The following is a 14,508-nucleotide window of genomic DNA, read 5'->3' on the forward strand; positions in this document are numbered from 1 at the left end:
ACCCTGTGGGGTGATCTATTATTATTATTATTATTATTATTATTTATTTATAAGGCGCCACAAGGTTTCTGCAGCGCCAAACACAGTACAAACAATGGACAGTACAGGGAATAACAGTACAGAACAATAAACGAGTAATACCGAGACTTCAGATGCTCCAGGAAAATCAAGAATATTGAGGTTGGAGCACAAGAGAAGGTAGAGAGACAGGAGGGAGAAGGGCCCTGCTCATTAGAGCTTACATCCTAAAGGGAGGGCAACAGACAATCGGCACAGAGGGAGTCAGAGGAGGGGAGCAAGCGCACCCTTTTCAAAGGAGGATCCAGGAGATGAGAGCGAGCATGGAAAGAGGGTTAAGTGGAGGGCTGGTAAGCCTTGAGGAAGAGATGAGTTTTGAGTGCCCGTTTGAAGGAGCACAAGTTAGGGGATAGACGGATGGAGCGAGGGAGGTCATTCCAGTGCAAGGTGGCAGCTCGGGAGAAGTCTTGAATTCTGGAGTGGGATGAGGTTATTACAGTGGAGGAGAGGCGACGGTCATTGGCCGAGCGCAGGGAACGGGCGGGAGTGTGGATGGAGAAGAGATTGGAGATATAAGGGGCAGTAGACTCGGAGAGGGCCTTGTAGGTGAGGGTAAGAAGTTTGAAAAGAGTTCGATAGGGGAAGGGGAACCAGTGAAGGGCAAGGCAGAGAGGGGAGGCAGAAGAGGAGCGGCGAGAAAGGAAGATAAGCCTCGCCGCCGCGTTAAGTATAGATGAAGGGGGGCAAGGCGAGAGCGGGGGAGGCCGGTGAGGAGAAGATTGCAATAGTCCAGCCGGGAAATGATGAGCGCGTGGATAATAGTTTTGGTTGCTTCATTAGATAGGAAGGGCCGGATGCATGCAATGTTACGAAGTTGAAAGCGACAGGATTGCGCAAGAGATTGAATGTGTGGGATAAAAGAGAGGGAGGAGTCGACGGTGATGCCCAGGCAGCGTAGTTGGGGGACGGAGGAAATGGTGGAGTTGTTAATAGTGATGGAGAGATCCAGATGGGATAAGGACTTAGACGGAGGGAAAACAATAAGTTCTGTTTTTTCAATGTTAATTTTGAGAAAGCGAGAGGACATCCAAGAGGAGATGGCAGACAGGCAGTCAGATACACGAGAGGGGAGGGGAGGGGAAAGATCAGGAGAAGAGATGTAAAGTTGAATATCATCAGCGTATAGGTGATACTGAAGGCCGAATGAGGTGATGAGAGCACCAAGAGAGGAAGTATAGAGTGAGAAGAGTAGAGGGCCAAGAACAGAGCCCTGAGGGACTCCTACAGGGAGGGCAGAGGGGGGGGGGGAGGATGAACCGGACATAGATACAGAGAAAGAGCGGTTGGCGAGATAGGAGGTGAACCATGTAAGGACAGAGCCAGAGAGACCGAGAGAGTGAAGTGTCTGCAAGAGGAGGGGGTGGTCCACGGTGTCAAAGGCTGCGGATAGGTCCAGGAGGATGAGCAGGGAGAAGTGACCCCTGGATTTAGCAGAGAGGAGATCATTTGTTACATTGGTCAGGGCAGTTTCAGTAGAGTGGAGGGGGCGGAAGCCAGATTGGAGAGGGTCAAGGAGGGAATTGTCAGAGAGGTGACAGGTGAGGCGGTTGCAAACAATACGCTCGAGAAGTTTAGAGGCGTAGGGGAGAAGAGAAATGGGGCGGTAGTTGGCGAGTGTGGTGGGATCAAGATTAGGTTTTTTTAGAATAGGAGAGATGAGGGCATGTTTGAAGGAAGGAGGGGACAGTACCAGTGGAGAGAGACAGGTTGAAGAGGTGAGCTAAGTAAGCGCAGACAGTGGGGGAGAAGGAGCGAAGAAGGTGAGAGGGGATGGGATCCAGGTGACAGGTAGACGGGGGAGAAGAAAGAATGAGGGAGTGGACTTCATCGCCCGTAGTAGGGCGGAAGGAGTCCCAGGGTGGGATAAGGGGAGAGGGAGGAGCAAAGAGAGGGGCCGGAGAGGAAGGGGATGAGGATATATCGAGTCGGATAGTCTCAATTTTGGAGGAGAAAAATGAGGCAAAATCTGTAGCAGAGAGGGAGAGTGGGATAGGAGGAGGGGGAGGGGTGAGGAGAGAGGTGAATGTGGCAAAGAGGCGGCGGGGATTAGAGGACTGTGAAGAAATGAGGGACTTAAAGAAAGATTGTTTAGCGAGGGAGAGGACGGAGCAGTAGGAGGAGAGGATAAACTTGAAGTGGAGGAAGTCAGCCAGGGAGCGAGATTTCCTCCAAAGGCGTTCAGCAGCACGAGTGCACTTCCGGAGGAAGCGGGTGGAATTAGAGTGCCAGGGTTGGGGAATTAAGCGGTGGCGGCGGACAGAAGTGGCAGGGGCAACAGCGTCCAAGGCAGTGGTGAGAGAGTGGTTGTAAAGAGAGGTGGCGTTATCAGGGCAGACCAGGGAGGGAAGAGGGGATAGCAGAGTTTCAAGAGAGGAGGAATAGAAAGTAGGGTCAACAGCAGCAAGATTACGCCTAGTGAGGGTAGTTTTAGGGAGGGGGGAGGCAGGGGAAGAGGACAGATTGAAGGAGAGTAGATGGTGGTCAGAGAGTGGGAAGGGAGAGTTGGAGAAGTCAGAGAGATCACATAGATGAGAGAAAACAAGGTCAAGGGAGTGACCAAGGCAGTGGGTGGGGGAAGAGGTCCACTGCGTGAGGCCAAGGGAGGAAGAAAGGGCGAGAAGTTTAATGGAGGCAGGATCAGAGGGGAGATCAATAGGGATGTTAAAGTCTCCAAGTATGATGGAGGGGAGGTCAGAAGAGAGGTAGTGGGGAAGCCAAGCAGCAAAGTTGTCGAGAAAGAGGGAAGTGGGGCCAGGGGGGCGGTATATGACAGAGACACGGAGGTGAATGGGGGAGAAGAGGCGGATGGAATGGACTTCAAAGGAGGAGAAAGAGAGGGAAGGTTCAGAAGGAATGACCCGAAAGGTGCAGTTAGGGGAAAGGAGGATACCCACTCCCCCACCTGGACGGTCATCCGGTCTGGTGTAGTGGGTGAATGAAAGGCCACCATGGGAGAGAGCGGCGGGGGAAGCAGTGTCAGCTGAGGAGAGCCAGGTTTCGGTGATGGCAAGAAGGTTAAAAGAGTTGGAGATGAAGAGGTCATGGATGGCTGACAGTTTGTTGAAGATAGATCTAGAGTTCCAGTGGGCACAGGAGAACAGGAGGGAGGGAAGAGGAGTGATGTGGAGGAGATTGGCAGGGTTGATGGAGCGAGGGGGAGCATTAAGGTAGGGATGGGGAGGGAGGCTAGGTGAGAGGATGGGAATAGGACAGGAGCGCGGAGGCATGGTGAGAGACTGGAGACAGTGGGTGGTGGAGGGGGAGAAAAAAAGATAGAAGAAGCAGGAGGGGTGGAGAGGCAGTGGTGAGGACAACAATAGACAAGCGGTCGTGCAGCACGCTGGTAATACAATGAATAAAAGTAATAGAAGTAACAGTAATAAAATAAATAACAGTAATAAAATAAGGAGAAAAGTTGCAGGCAAAAACAATTACAATTAGGTATCGCTAAAGAAAAAAGGACATGGTGAAATACTAGGCAAAAACAATAGGAAGCGCAGAGAAAACAAAAGGCAATACTAAAGACACAATACCAGGCAGAGAGGACGGGGCACACTAGGTGCAAGTGGTGATTGATCACTAGGCGTCCAGAGCAGGAGAGTCCAAAGCAGGAGAGTCCACAGGAGCCGGTGCCCTCAGGGTGGAGAGCAGGAACACAGGTGAGTCCATGGGAAAAGTTCCAGAGAGTGCAGGGAGGGGTGAATTTTGAGTCCAGGAGCGAGTCCAGGGGTCGAGGGAGAGCCCTGGGTAGCAGGCACAGGGGTAAAATATGGTCCAGAGGAGTGAGGGTGGCAGGGAGGATGGGTGAGAATATCCAGAGGGGAGCAGCAAATAAGGGACTCTAGCCAGTAGGGGAGGTGGGTCGGATGGTGGTGAGGTGGCAGATAGGAAGCCGTGAAAGTGACCAGGTAAATACTGGGGTGGAGAGGAATGGGGCAGATGGAGCCCACAATAGATAGGCTAGGAGAGGAGGCAGAGGGGGATCACTAGTCATCCGCTATCCCTGGGCATCCATGGGGCCAGGCAGCGGCAGCAGGGAGAGACACATGGCCACGGAGTGAATGGAGCCAGCGGAGGACAGCAGGCCCGAGCCGCGGCCTAAAGTAACGGAGCCGGCTGGGCGGAGGAGGTGCAGCATCAGGAGCTGGATTGACGGGGAGCTGCAGAGTCAGGCGCTGGAGCAGGGCATCGAATCAGGACACCAGATCTATGGTTGGTTCATGTTGATTGGTCCCTCCTCACTAAATTTCAATTCACCACCTTATTCAAATGTTCCCTGGAATACGCGGGTCTAGACACAGCTCTTTACGGCACCCATTCCTTTAGGATTGGGGCATCTACTGCTGTGGCCAAGGCAGGATCTTACATTGCAGCCATTAAATCCCTTGGACGGTGGAAGCCTGATGCCTACAAAACTTACATACGGCCGAGGAAATAATGGGTTCATGTCTGGGCCATCCCTCCCCACCCTTCGGTAACCCAGAGCTTTGCTGCTTGTCGCTTTTAGCGAGGGCATGAAGGGATTTTTCCTATTTTTTCTTCGGATCCCCCCATACACACATTTGGTTCATAACCCCACCCTAGTTACAGAAGGGGCCGGTAAATGGAAGGCTAGGCTGAGCCATGCTGTGTTTTGTTTTCCGAGGCACACGCAAGGATTAGATCAGGATATGGGTGGTCATTCACTAATATGTGTACGGGGCACCCAAACATATTTTAAAGGCTATCTCTTTAAACTGCATACTTTTGTGTCTCCTTTTCATTGGACTAAAGCCCTTTTCATATGTTAAGACTTATTATTGTAAGTAAATAAATAAAAACACTGACACCAGTAAATCATACTTGCCAACTCTCCCGGAATGTCCGGGAGACGCCAAAAATTTGGGTCAGTTTCACGGACTCCCGGGAGAGCTGGCAAATCTCCCGCATCCCACTACTGCCACCACTAAATGATGCGATTCGCGGTGAATCACACCATTTTGGCCAGCCCCCGCAGCAAAACGGCATTTCCATCACGGGGGCGGGGCCAAAATCACGCGTATGGCCGCGACCTGCCCCCTCCCGCCCTCCAGTCACGCCCCTCTCCCGGAAAGAGCTTCGCGAAAGTAGGTAAGTGTACAGTAAATTTAGTCTTATCATACTTGCATACTTTTGGCAAGTTGTTTCCGGGAGAGGGGCGTGACTGGAGGGCGGGAGGAGGCGGGGCGCGGCCAAACGCGTCGTTTTAAGCCCTGCCCCCGTGCCGAAAATGTTGTTTTGTCACGGAGCGGGGCCAAAATGACGCGATTCACTGTGAATTGCGTCATTTTGGGAAGGCCGTTGTGGGATGCGGGAGACTTGCCAGCTCTCCCGGGAGTCCCTGAGACTTGTGCTGTTCTATATATTAAGAGAGCTTATGTCAGTAACTTCTTACTTATCCTACAGGGAATAGGAGCTTCTATGGGTGAACATCACATGCTCAGCTGTCAGTGGAGACTCTGGCTATCTTGTAAATGCCACTTCTGTGCTTACCTGTCATCCTCATGCTTGTATTATGGGTGTTAGCTGAGAGAAGGTTTACACCCATCCCCATGGCCCAGGCTGAGTGGAATTCTATAGCAGTTAAATGAGGGAGGAGGTTCATCCATGCGGTGGGAAATAGAATAGTGTCCACATTGTGCTGGACCACCAGCGCAACAGCTGGGTTATAAAAAAGTATATCAAAGCAGATGAAGATGCCAAACTTTCCAAAGGGTGTGTCAAATGTCACGAGCTCAGGTTCACTGGGTACGTTAAACTGAACCTCCCCGAGGAACAGGTTATACTGCAAAACAGATGTACTATTTGAAAGAACATGTTATAACAGTGTTGATAACTTCTATAGTATATGGAAATTACTCATATTATATGGACATTAGTATAATAATATTAATATTAATTAATAGTATTACAATAGGAGGGGTTTAGTGTGGGCATGGTATATTCATCTTTCAGTCTTATAATTGTACACCCCATATTTATTTGAGTAGACATAAGCTAGAATGTAAAGTATGTTTCGATTTTCTTGAATTGTTAACTTAAAGGGCAGAACTATCAGATAAGTAAATGCAATTTTACAAGTTTAAAGTATTAAGAGTTCAGACTAATATGCCACAACTAAATTTAAGGAACTGTTGTAAAACCCCTCCAAAAAACAGCAAATATTGTAGTTACATGACATTTCACCCACAATAACAACAAAAATATGACATACCTTGTGGTAACGTGCTACTAACTTTCCATTAGAGTCATATACGACAGCAGTATTATAGTTATATTGACCATCATCTGGGCATCCAACATCAGAAATATTACACAATTTTTTATCTCCGATATTTGCAACTACATAAATAGAGTTATCTCTTGCCATACAACTCAGTCTTGTCTGAACAGGTGCTTGACCAAACCTACACAATTCAAAGTAAATTATATTATATTTATATTTGTTACAGTTTATTAACCTATGTTTGTTATTCCACACAATTCTTTTATTTAGGCTTTGTTATTTTTTCATGAATGGCTGCAAAACAGTAAAACATGATTTATTACCAGTGTTGAAATTCTAAAATATACACAATTGAAAATACACATTAAAAATATGTAACAGAACTATAAATAATCTTAACAGAACTAAAAACAACAAATCAAAATGAGAGACTATATAATTGACATACACAAGAGAAAAAAAACAAGGTTCAAGAATGGAAAATAAATGTATCTATGAAATTACAAGGTGAACATTATCAGCGTCTTATGACATAAAAAAAATAAGAATATTAATATATTTACCTGGCAATAATTACAAGAGCACATTACTACACTTTCAAAAAATATGGCTTGTGAACCTAATTCGAAAGTGGACTTGAACTGTAGAGATGAAAAAATTTCCTTTTGAATGAAGATGTACTGTAAAACAAGACTGCATATTGTGCAGATATTGATTCTCTATATTTGCATTTACTGGCAGTGTAAAATGTACCACTTACATACATTAAATCAATGGGAGTAATATTCTACTACACTTGACACATATACCATGCTTTTTGCTAAATCAACCATTATCAGTATACATTTATAGCCTGTACAGTGTTCATTCAATAGTATGTAGGGCTATAGTATGTAACAAATACATTCTGTCTCATATAGACAGCGATTTTTGTACCTTGCAGGGTCAGAACATGGATTCCAGTTGACCTTAGGATCAGGAATATCTTCAAGAAAAGGGTAAATTGTTTCTCTGTTAAATCTCCAACCATAAATTCCATCTTCTGGTGTGACAATCAAATGTGCTCCCTGGACAGAAAAAAAAAAGATAATTTTAGACTGTCATTTTTATAAAAACTACTTGCATAAAGGAAATTAGAGGCAATGAGGATTGGTATGGTTTGGTCTTATGATTTACCTGCATTTCATATTAAGGGAACACAGCTTTGAAACTCAACATGAAGAGAATAGACATAAGATGTATTAATAAAAATTAAAAAATACACAAAAAATATGAAGAGAATAATGCCTTGTACTTCTAATGACCTCCTCAAAGATGCTGCTGTTTACCAAAATGTTCAAAAATATATCTCCAATTGCTCATGCCTCCAATTGCAAGAAACCCAACTAGCAAACTCTAATATCCTTTCTCTCTGTATTCACTACAAATTTCAATAAGAAATCCTAAGTAGAGTCTGCTATTATTAAATACCCACAATTTTCCTAACCCTCTGATGCCCTATACTGATGTCATTGCGTAATGAGAGAGAAAGAGAGAGAGAATCTGAATGAATATAAATCGACAGTTTAATTACTGGAACTCACATTACATAACCACATTTTTATACTGATCTAAATCTAGCGTGGAAAATGAGAGTATTACTCTGTGTATTTAGCTGAACAAGAAATATAACCAGCTGATATACCTGTGGGTACAATACAACTAATATCACACTATAGGTGCTAAGGTCTAAATAAAGTATCCCTAATATATAATCTGTAATGAACTGACCACTACAAGACTGAACACACTCCATCAGCACAATTGTTTTTACTATATTTGCATTTTTCGCTATTTAATAAAAATAAATGATTTTATGGGCATGAAATAAAAGTTAATTTTTAATGTCTACAATTTTTGTCCGTGTTGGTCATTGAGTCTAATATGTAGACTGAGCATCTGATCCCGTACCTTTATTCATTAATACCCTAGGAGTGCCTCATACAAAAGGTAGTTCTTTATCTTTGTTCCTATTACTCAACTATACTACTAGGAGAGCACCCATTATACCAATATAACATTTTGACTACAAATACAATGTAAATGTTTAAGGGTAAACACATTATTACTAATTTCTTGTGTGGTAGGTTTACCCACACTCTCTTAAACATAATTCTCTCTCACAAACCCTCCCATACACCTCCTGCATCAAGAACAGCTTGCCTACATCTTAAATGCATCCTTTCTTCACACAACCTGTTGGAGTCTCCCTCTTCAGTAAGGCTTTCACCTCTTCACTTTTCTCAAAATATCTCCCAGCTCAAAAGCTATCAGAAAACTGCTTGACATTTGTTAGAAATATGAATACCATTCTGGGTGGTCTATAGGGCGTTTGGAGGCCGTGTCTACTTGCGCTACAATGAATAATTCAAGTTAAGAAAAGGGTCCTGTACTAGTCGGGGATGGGATAAGCTAGATATTAGCCTATGGATGAGGTTCAGTTACCTTACTGGTGAGATAAGATGCAATGCGCCCCTGGCTTAGTAGATATGCAGACATAGAAGCATAATTGTTTGTGAAAAATAAGTTTTCAGACGGCTACCTCAGTCAGGGATTATGAGTCTGTGCACAGAACCCACTGAGGAAGCCACCACACGTAGTGAAACGCATTTGGGATCTACCTACACTGCTACAGCAGTTTGATATTCCACACCCTTATATCCTTATTAAAATTGTGTACATTGTTTATGTGTTAACTTATTTGATTTTTGTCTGCTTTTTTCCTTTTAACTTTATCTGAAGGTGCATATCACCCTCACTTACAACTCTCATTAATTAGTCTTTGTCCCCTTACTTTTATTTATATTCCTACTTTTATTTATGTTATGCTATCTTTATTTATAACTTTAGTCTTATTTTTATTTTTATTTCTATTGTTATTTTTACTTCATTAATTTATCTATCTTTACCCTTGCTTCTATTCTAACTGCCTGCATTCTATTTGTGGTCATCTTTATCCTCTCTCAATTAATAGTAGCTTCTCCCACTTTTATTTCAACGCCTACTACTATTTTCATTCTCTGTTCTCTATTTTACCCCATTGATAATTTCTTGCCTGTATTGTCTAAATTCCCCACTGTATCAGCTCAGCTTTACACTGTGTTCCCACCTGCTCTCCTGACTTACTTTTTCTATCGATCCCCTTATTCCTATATGACACCACTCTCTGGTATTTGTTAAATATGTTTGTGCTCATCTCTCACTTTACCCATCTTAGTCCCCTTACACTTATCCCTTGCCCCCACTCCCTTTAGCCTTTCTACTTCTTGCCTCCAGTCACTCCCTCCTAACCCTCTCCCCACTCTCCCACAGTTCACAAGCACTCTCATTACACCACACCCTCCTCTTTCACCTTGTCACAAACCCATCCTCATAACCGGGTATATCCATACCCAAAATAGAGATTATCCAGCGGAGGTTGCGGATATATTAAAGAAGGAGGTGTTCTCATGGGAGGAGCCTTTGTCAAGCAAGAGACTTTGCTAATTGGTATGGTTCTTTAAAAGAGCCCAGGAAGATTAGGTTGATCCACCATCTGTCATTCTCAAAGTGACTTGATGAAGAAAGGAAAAGGAGAGGATATATGTTTGGTGTAGTATATGCCATCTGCTCTGGCCATTTATTCACTTAGGCCTCTTGATGAAGGGACACTAATGGCCAAAACTTATATAATGTCCACATTTCCTTTGCTGCCAGTTCATCCCAAATGTTTTTACTTGTTAGAATGTGTCTGGGAGCAATAGATTTATGTGGACAAATATTTGCCAATATGCTGTTCAGTATCATGAAAAGTTTTTAGCTCCTTTTTATAGTAGGTTCTAAGGGAGAAAATGGGGAGGAATTTGGTGATCCACTATGAGGATGACTCAAAAGTACTCTATAGAACTTCTAAGCTCAATTGAGCAGCTGGCAGGTCATTTTAGGGTTCCCTTAGTGCAGGATAAGACATTAATCCAAGGTTCATGAAGTTCTTTGGCATAAAAATTGAATCCATTTGGATGGAATGCAGAAGTTATTTGCCTTGAGGGCATTTGTCAAACGTGTACTATTGTGTGTAAGAATACTTTGCATAAACTGTGTCAGGTGTGACTTTTTCTTCGGCTCAGAAGCCCAGAGTTACATATATATTTTAGAGGGTACTGTATGAGAAGTATGCTAAAAGTTATCTTTGAAAGAATTTGTTAGATTGGCAGCTAAACTGGGGCAAAGGAAGAATAGGTTTTATGAGAACATTATCAAAGGGGGCCCCTATTGTGGATTTCCTTGTTACAGTTTCACCAGCCCAGTTTTTCCAAGGCTATGAGTGTTAGTGCTGGAAACAAGTATTGTCACGTATATGTTGGTTCGCATGGATCTTATACAAGTAAATATGTGTTTATATGTGTATCAGTAGTTGAAGTGGAAATTCGGAAGTGGTGGTACGGAAGAAGTAAGTTAATGGAACTTTTTACTTTTACAATGAAGGCAGTAGGTGAAGTGGTGGTATAGCATTCTACCATTTGCTATCCCACTTCATCCACTGATTAAAGGCATGTACATAGGAGGATTTGGGTAAACACATAGGAGTTTTGTCTGTAGAATTACCATACAAGTTACTTTAGGGAGTTCTGTTTAATTTTTAGTCTCTGCTGTTAAATGTCATGAGATCTATTATTTAAAAAATACTGTGCTATTTGGTATGGTGAATTACTTGAAATTAGTTCTTCTGAAATTTCATTAAACATATTAGGATTTAGCATTTCCTGCTCTAAATTGCATATAAAAAAGTCTGAGTGTGCCAAGCACGCGCATTTTCGTATAAGTCAGGGGGCACAGGTATGTGGGTGCACAAGTCAGGAGGGAGCACAGGTGTGTAGGTGAAAAAGTCATGGAAGGGCACAGGTTTGTGGGTGCACAAGTCAAGGAAGGGCACAGGTGTGTGGGTGCACAAGTCAAGGAAGGGCACAGGTGTCTGGGTGCACCAGTCACTTGAAATTCAGAGAAGTGACCATGAAACAACACATGTATTGTCTCTTTTCTATTCATTTCTGTGTAAATCGAATACCTGGCTATTTTCAACATAACCAGTCCCTATTAGATCATTTATTTTCCAAGAGAGCGTTGTAGCCCATGCAATGTGCTATGACAGTGGTTCCTAAACTTTTGCAGTTTGCGGCACCCTTAGAGTCTCCATAATTTTTTCAAGGCAGCCCTCCAAAATAATTACTGAGCAGTCCTGTTTTAGAAGTAGTTGGGTCAAAAAAATGTAATAAGTATTTAGGTCAGGACAGAAATACTTATTTAGTTGTATGCAAAAATGCCCCTCTGCATCCAGACACTCTGCCCCCTCTGCATTCAGACACTCTGCCCCCTCTGCATCCAGACACACTGCCCCTCTGCATCCAGACACTCTGCCCCCTCTGTGTCCAGACACTCTGCCCCCTCTGCATCCAGACATTCTACCCCCTCTGCATCCAGACACTCTGCCCTCTCTGCATTCAGACACTCTGCCCCCTCTGCATCCAGACACACTGCCCCTCTGCATCCAGACACTCTGCCCCCTCTGCATCCAGACACACTGCCCCCTCTGCATCCAGTCACTTTGCCCCCTCTGCCCCCTCTCACGCTGCCCTCTCTCACGCTGTCCCCTCTGCCACGCTGCCCCCTCTGCCTTCTTACGCTGCCCCCTCTCACGCTGCCTCCTCTCATGCTGCCCCCTCTCACGCTGCCCCCTCCTCTGCCCTCTGTCACACTGTTCCCTCGTCTGCCCTCTGTCATGCTCCCTCTCACTCTGCCCCGGAAAGCCAGAGAAAAAACAAACAAAACTGAATGTCGATATTCAGTGACAAGCTGAGGGAGAGAGGTGGATACTGGGTCCCGGCGCCGCGCGGATTGGTAAGTTTTTGTATTGTTTGTTTTTTCTCTGGCGTGCCCGCGGCATCCCTGTGACAGCGCCGCGGCACCCCTGGGAGCCGCGGCGCACACTTTGGGAACTGCTGTGCTATGATACTGAGCACTTGAGCTGAATGCACTGTGAATATAATTACAATATTGCCCCGTTTAATACTTATATTTGCTTTTTCATCATAGTAACTTGTAATTATTGTATGATAATACAATATCACTATATATATCCACACTCTCTTTTTCCATTTAGTGTAAAAAGACATGTTAAGACAGATGGTTTGAAATTTAAGTTTGTCATTTACTGACTGACATCATCTTTACCGAGCTGTACCTCACAATTAGTCTTCCCAATTTTAAGATGAATCACAAAGCCAATCGAACTATCAGATTAGTGTCCTCCAATTGGTGTCTGGATCTAAATCATTTGCCACTGAAGTTGTGTCTGCTCTAATATTCTAGTTGTGTTAGCACCTCCTTTATGAATTACAGCCCTGAAAACCAATAGCCGTATGTTCTATGGAGCCTTTGACTGATTTTGGAGCTGGTTGTGGGTGGTACCAGCTATTGAAGTTGGACTAAGTGGATAACTGAGCTCCGGCTTCCTTTTATCAGGAACCAGTTTACACGGTAGTGGATATTATCGGATCACATTGGACGATTAGTGCAGCTTAATAAATAATATGTTGATCAAGGCAGTGCAGAGCTGAGCATCTCCAAAGCATCAAAGGGAGCATTGATTAATTCACAACCATGACTTGGGCTTACACTGAGCCCCACTCTAACACCACCACCACCACCAAACACACTGATAAACATATTAGCTCTCCTCTGTCTCTCAGGCGCACACATGGGGAACACTGTCTGCATGCTCCCCTGTCACCTCCCATCCTATGCACAAATGCTCTGCAAGCAAAGCGCCTGCTTGCAGAGCACGGAAAAGAAGCACCTGTATTTTATACCGTCACATACCTCCCTACTTCGGGCACGGGTGTGAACGCAATTTCTGCCTGCGTTTTAGATGCGTCCAACTCAGAACCAGGCACAAAATATCTATATGTCTTTTTTTTGTCCATTGTATAATTTTGTCTCAAATGAAAGTTTCAAAATGTTTTCATGGTTTTCAGACATACTTTTACGTTCAGGTAAAAAGTCACAAGTTTATTGCTATCATTTAAGAAAAGTACAGTATTTTTGTCTCTAAAGAAAAACTGTTAATACGGTAATTTACTCGCTGGATTTCAGCTCGCAGCTCAGGGAGCTGCGAGCTGAAATCCAGCGAGAGATTACCGTATTAACGGTAATATTTTTTGAGTGCTCGAACTTTGGGACATTTGAATATGCCCCTAAAAGTTATTAAAGATAAACATATCCCACCGAGATATTCAAAGGAACAAACTTTTATTACATTCAATAGACAAATTAAGAAACAATACAATCAAGAAGACATTTCAGAGACAATAAACTAATGTGATCTGATACAGAAATATTTATTAACATTAACAAAATGTAATACTATAATCTCCAAAGCAGGCTCTCCATAAACATAGTCATAAACATGTTAGCAAAAATATATTTTGAATACTGATCCACAACTAAATACCCATGTCTGTTTCAGTTTTAAGAACCTTTTTATTAAGGTTATAGTCATTTATCTAGTATAAAACTCACAGTACCTGCATTGCTGCTGTCTTCACTGCATCTTCCAGAATATCCATATTTCTATTCATTAAATCCAAGGCTTCATGGCTTGAGATGGGTGATTTTGTGTCATCTGCAAGTATAACAGCATGTTCGTAGACAGCAGCAATGAACGTGTCTAAAGCTTGACAATTTGCAGCAAAAAGAAGCATGGATCGCAACAGAATATATGTAGTGACCATAGTGGATGTCTCTGGGTATGCCTAAAAAATGCTCAAAAGCTTTAAGTGCTTAACACACCAAACACTTATGTTATCTGTATAGCAGTTCTTGAAGCAGATTGCACAAGACATTGCACAGTAGATTGCACAGTATTATACAATGATTAACTGAAAACCTGTGTAACCACCTGTCACTGGTGTGGTATAGATACATTCAGTTGACACCTACTTCTGAATCAATTGCTCTCTGGCTAGTTCATTTTTACTTGTATGAGGCTTTGACTAAAGTGAACAGGTACCCTTGCACATACATCTTCAGAAACAAGTTAGTTTATGAACTGCTGCTGACACAGTTGAAGTAGCGCAGTTCACACAGTTGTTAAAGGTAATGGGTGTTGGATC

General features: G+C 43.5%; 1 protein-coding gene across 2 annotated transcripts in view; it reads right to left on the minus strand.

The window, feature by feature from the left end:
- LOC142144362 (pantetheinase-like) overlaps nt 1-14,221 on the minus strand; it is a 53,625-nt gene extending 39,404 nt beyond the window's left edge. The window contains exons 1-4 of one of the 2 annotated variants that reach the window (XM_075203095.1): nt 13,921-14,221; nt 7,259-7,389; nt 6,311-6,503; nt 5,590-5,881 (exon numbers count right to left, since the gene is read on the minus strand). In XM_075203095.1, coding sequence (XP_075059196.1) covers nt 5,590-5,881; nt 6,311-6,503; nt 7,259-7,389; nt 13,921-14,127 — 823 coding nt within the window. In that variant the 5' untranslated portion in view covers nt 14,128-14,221. The remainder of the gene's footprint in view (nt 1-5,589; nt 5,882-6,310; nt 6,504-7,258; nt 7,390-13,920) is intronic. The other variant, XM_075203096.1, reaches the window with a different exon arrangement.
- Between the last annotated feature and the right edge of the window lie 287 nt (nt 14,222-14,508).

Source organism: Mixophyes fleayi, chromosome 3 (assembly GCF_038048845.1).
Source record: "Mixophyes fleayi isolate aMixFle1 chromosome 3, aMixFle1.hap1, whole genome shotgun sequence".
NCBI lineage: Eukaryota > Metazoa > Chordata > Amphibia > Anura > Limnodynastidae > Mixophyes > Mixophyes fleayi.